Genomic DNA, 4,356 nt, shown 5'->3' on the forward strand with positions numbered 1-4,356 from the left:
GAAGTTGAATAGAAAGTAAAAGAAACATGGTGAAAAAGTGAAATAATGTGGTAAAACATTTATAATTTATATTTTGATGGCTCTATTAATGTCAACTCTTTAAAAACATTAATAACCTAAACATAATAATATTATAAAATCTTATTTACATTAATAATTAAAAAAATAATTTTCTCACCCTTGAATTTTATATTTAAATTTATGTTTTTTTTTGTAGATTACAATAACTTAGACAATTATAAAAGAATATAAAAATAGAAAAATGTTTAAACTTAATTTTTTTTTTTATATATTTGTAACATTCTTCATATATCTGTAATGCAATTAATCTTTATCACTTTGAATGCAAACATCATCTTCATTGATTCAAAACCTAATTATGACCCTAAGTGTTTGGTACAAAAAAATAAGGCCATTATTTATGATGCATTAATGAAGTTGATTTATTGTGTAAAGTGAAACAATGCAGAGACGAAAAATACTATTTCACAAATGTACCCAAAATTGAACCCTAAATCCCATTCCAAGTATGCCCAATGTTTCGGGAGAAAAAGTGTAAAAGGAGAGTAAAAACAATGGTGAATAAGAAAATGGTTGATTGCTACTAAAATTTTGTTTGTGAAATATTTTCCTCTAACCACATGCAATTGAATGCATTCTTTGTATCCTTTTGGGCACACAATCCTCCATGCATTCTTTGTATCATTTTGAGTTTGACATGTTTGTTATTTTAAACCTAATTTATAGTACTTTAACCCTTATTTGTTGGGATAAATTATGTGTTATAATAAACATTTTATATATTAAATGAGATTAACCATGTGATAATAGTAAATTAAAAAGTATTATATCAAGAAATATATTATCCTCAATCATATTAAAATAATAAATCTAGATATATACTATTAATAAGATATATATTGCTTTAAATATAACATCCTTATAAAATGTATTTACTATGTAAATATTATGTATATTTTAATCCACTTAGAATTACTTTATTACATTAAGTCTACACGTCTCCCCATACTCCTTGTAGAGAATAATATTTAAAACAAAAAATATTAGTAAAAAAAAATATTTCAATGTCTATATTGTTGCAGTGGACCATAGTTACTCCTAGAAATTAGAAATTATGTTATATGAAAAATTGCATAAAAATTATTTCGCTAGAATTGAAAAAGTTAGCATTTAAAATGGGATTTTGACTGCATATATGGATTTGGCAACCTAAAAATTCGCACGAACATTGTGGAGATTTTATAACTAACAGTTGTGATTCCAAGAAATCCCTACAAGATTTTGGGAAAATTACACTGTGAAATATGCAGGAAATCCCTCCAAAATGTAGAACACATGAACTAGACAAATTCAAAATGTAGAACACATAAGTTGACAAATTTTCGTGGGAGTAACCACTAGTAAACTTTAGCATTTAAAATTTTACTCCTACGTAAATGTTGAGGAAAACATAAATGATGGTGAAAATAACCTTTGTAGTATATTTATTTACAAGTTGTTCGTATTTATTTTTTAAGCAAAAATTTACTTAAATTATGCTCAGAAATAAATAATGTTAAATATATTATTAAGTTAATAATTTATTTTTATTTTTTATGCAAATTTTAAAAATAAAAAATCACTATACAAATATCTAAAACTCAAACTCATGAATGGATATTAAAACCATAACCAAAAATTATGGATATGTATTATGTATATATAAATAAATAAATTATTAAAAATAAAAATAATATATATATATATATATATATAAAATATATATTTTATCAATGTATGGTTCAAAACTATCTAATATAAACTTGATCTATTTAAATACAAATCTACTTAAAAATATATTAAAATAAACAATAAAGTACAAACATTTTTCAAATTTTATATTAAACAAATATATATATCTGGAAAGATTAATTCCCTTAATTATGCTAATTTTTGTACCAGTGAAAGGAGATCCCTTCATATTACTATAGTTTATTTATTTTAAAGAACATATACTGATTCTGATGCGTTAATTATTTTCTTTAGGTTTAAAAATTGTTAAAATGTCTAACTAATTAATTTTAGAAAACTTTAAATATCAACATCATTATGGGATGGAATATTAATTCCACTAACTCAAAGTAAGCTACTCAGCTTCATGCCTCGTGGCTGTTGTAGTGTCGCATGTGAAAGTTAATGTTGAATAGCCCCACTAATAAAGTTTTTAGGTGGTCCGGTTGATGCTGAAGGTTGTAATGTTATGGTGTTGGAGTGATTTAAGGAACTTTAAAGACCATTCAATGCCAGAAATACGGGATTTTTGTTTTTAATGAATACAGGCGGGGACCAAATGCAAAGAAATGGCCAGACGGATAAAAGAAAGGGATTACTTGGATGAATAATCACCAAATTAAATACACAAGAGTCATCAGCCTTGGCAATCGCTCTTCTTGACTGGTCTATTCATTTCCTGTTATTTCGCCCATCCTTAGCCTCCCTTGTACAGTATTCTCTGGAACAATGCTCGCCAAGATTCATCCACACGATCCACAATTCGCCAGGCATTCTGCGATCGATGATAAACTCTCCAAGGTGTTTGCCACATCTCTGACAGTATGGAAGAAATCTCTTGTTTACAGCTGCAATGGTTTTACAGTGTTCAACTCGAATGGGAACCTTGCGTTTAGAGTTGACAACTATCCTTCAGATCCAAACGACGAAATCATTCTCATGGACGGTGTAGGAATGGCGCTTTTTACAATGCGACGCAAGGTATACTAACATATTTGATATGTTCTACCTGGGACTTCATGGCCTGTAATGTCGACATATAAAAATCTCTGTAATGCTTGAAAGTGAATTAAATTGTATTATCGTATGTGAAACAGAGACTGAGTCTGCAGAATGAATGGCAAGGATTCCCGGGAGAGTTCAGGGATGCCCGAAAGCCACTGTTCGTCGTGAGAAGAGCGCCATCTCTGCTGATATTCTCAAAGAGTTTTGCAGAGGTGTACGTGCGTTCATGGGGTAAAAGCAGGAAGAATAATAAACCACAGTTTGACTACCGTGTTGAAGGATGTTATGCAAAGCGCTCCTTCACCATTCTGAACCGCTTTAACGAAGTCGTTGCAGAGGTCTGTATGTTTCCGGACGTCTTCTTTACCTTTTATATCAATATTCAGAATACTTTATTGGAACGGCTTCATTCCAAGTTCTGAAGATATTTGGGACTTTGCAGGTGAAGCCAAAGGAGGTAACATCAGATATAAGGCTGGGAGGAGATGTGTTCAGTCTGACAGTGTGGCCTGGCTACGACCAAGCTTTCGTTATGGGGTTGATTATTGTTTTGGATCAGATCATGCCATCTACTGAAAACCCATCCATTCCAATGGGTAGACAAAGGAATATAGAGAAGGGAATAACTTTCAGGTTTCGGAAGTCCTTTGGTATTGGAATTGCCAAATTCTGCCAAACAATAAATGAGGATGTAGAATCTCGCTGTCTCGTACTACGCGATAATTATCGAATAGCATTCTCTGCCGGACTGTTTATGGTTGCTAGATTGTCCTTTCTGTATATATATTTCCGGGAAATTTATGGTGGTTGGATTGTCCTTTCTTTATATATATTTTCCGGCAAATTTGTGGTTGTTAGATTGTCCTTTCTGTATATATTTTTGCGGCAAACAGTGGAATCCACAAACTTCATTCGACCTCAGATCGCTAACCCGCTCAAAATATACGTAGCGCACCGGACGCCATTAGAGATAATGCAACCCTAAAAAATTAGCCTAGCGATTGGTTTAACGATTGTTTCACACACTCTCAATATATGAGTTATGTTCTAGTCATTTTTTTTTTTACTTTTATAGAGTATGATTTGGAAAATTGGAGAATTTGATGTGGTCGTGCAGAGAGCTCATTCTACAATGGTGTGTGAGGGGTATGTAATATTTTTAATAAAATAATAATAAAAATAAAAAAATTAATATTAAATTATACAAAAGACTATAATACAATTTAACAAAAAAAAATATCCAAAATATTAATTCAAATTTTTTTAATATCTCTTTTAATTAAATATTTGTAAATGTACAGAAAAATATATTTTATTTATATATTAAAATGTTTAAAAACATAAATACTGGTTAAAATTATAATATTTGAAAATATTAATTTGATAGATTTTTATTATTAATTTTCCTAACTTGTTATATAAATTACATCATTAAATCTAATATAAATATTAAAAAATTATTATTATTAATAATATTATTATTAAATATAATATTAATATTAATATTAATATATTAATATTATTAAATTTAATCATTTTCAGAATTAATAATTTGAGAAA

The 4,356-nt window shown here is 28.9% G+C and overlaps 1 protein-coding gene across 1 annotated transcript; it reads left to right on the plus strand.

Moving 5' to 3' along the window:
• Nucleotides 1–2,520: 2,520 nt before the first annotated feature.
• On the plus strand, nt 2,521–3,878 carry LOC149158691 (protein LURP-one-related 8-like). Its single transcript, XM_089434068.1, has 4 exons — nt 2,521–2,772; nt 2,889–3,134; nt 3,239–3,573; nt 3,872–3,878. The coding sequence occupies exons 1-4, from the start codon at nt 2,521–2,523 to the stop codon at nt 3,876–3,878; spliced, it is 840 nt and encodes a 279-aa protein (XP_089290194.1).
• Nucleotides 3,879–4,356: the final 478 nt, after the last annotated feature.

The sequence above is a fragment of the Pinus tabuliformis genome, chromosome 5_2, assembly GCF_031772625.1.
Source record: "Pinus tabuliformis cultivar Carrire ecotype Pingquan chromosome 5_2, CPIR1, whole genome shotgun sequence".
In the NCBI taxonomy this organism is placed as follows: domain Eukaryota; kingdom Viridiplantae; phylum Streptophyta; class Pinopsida; order Pinales; family Pinaceae; genus Pinus; species Pinus tabuliformis.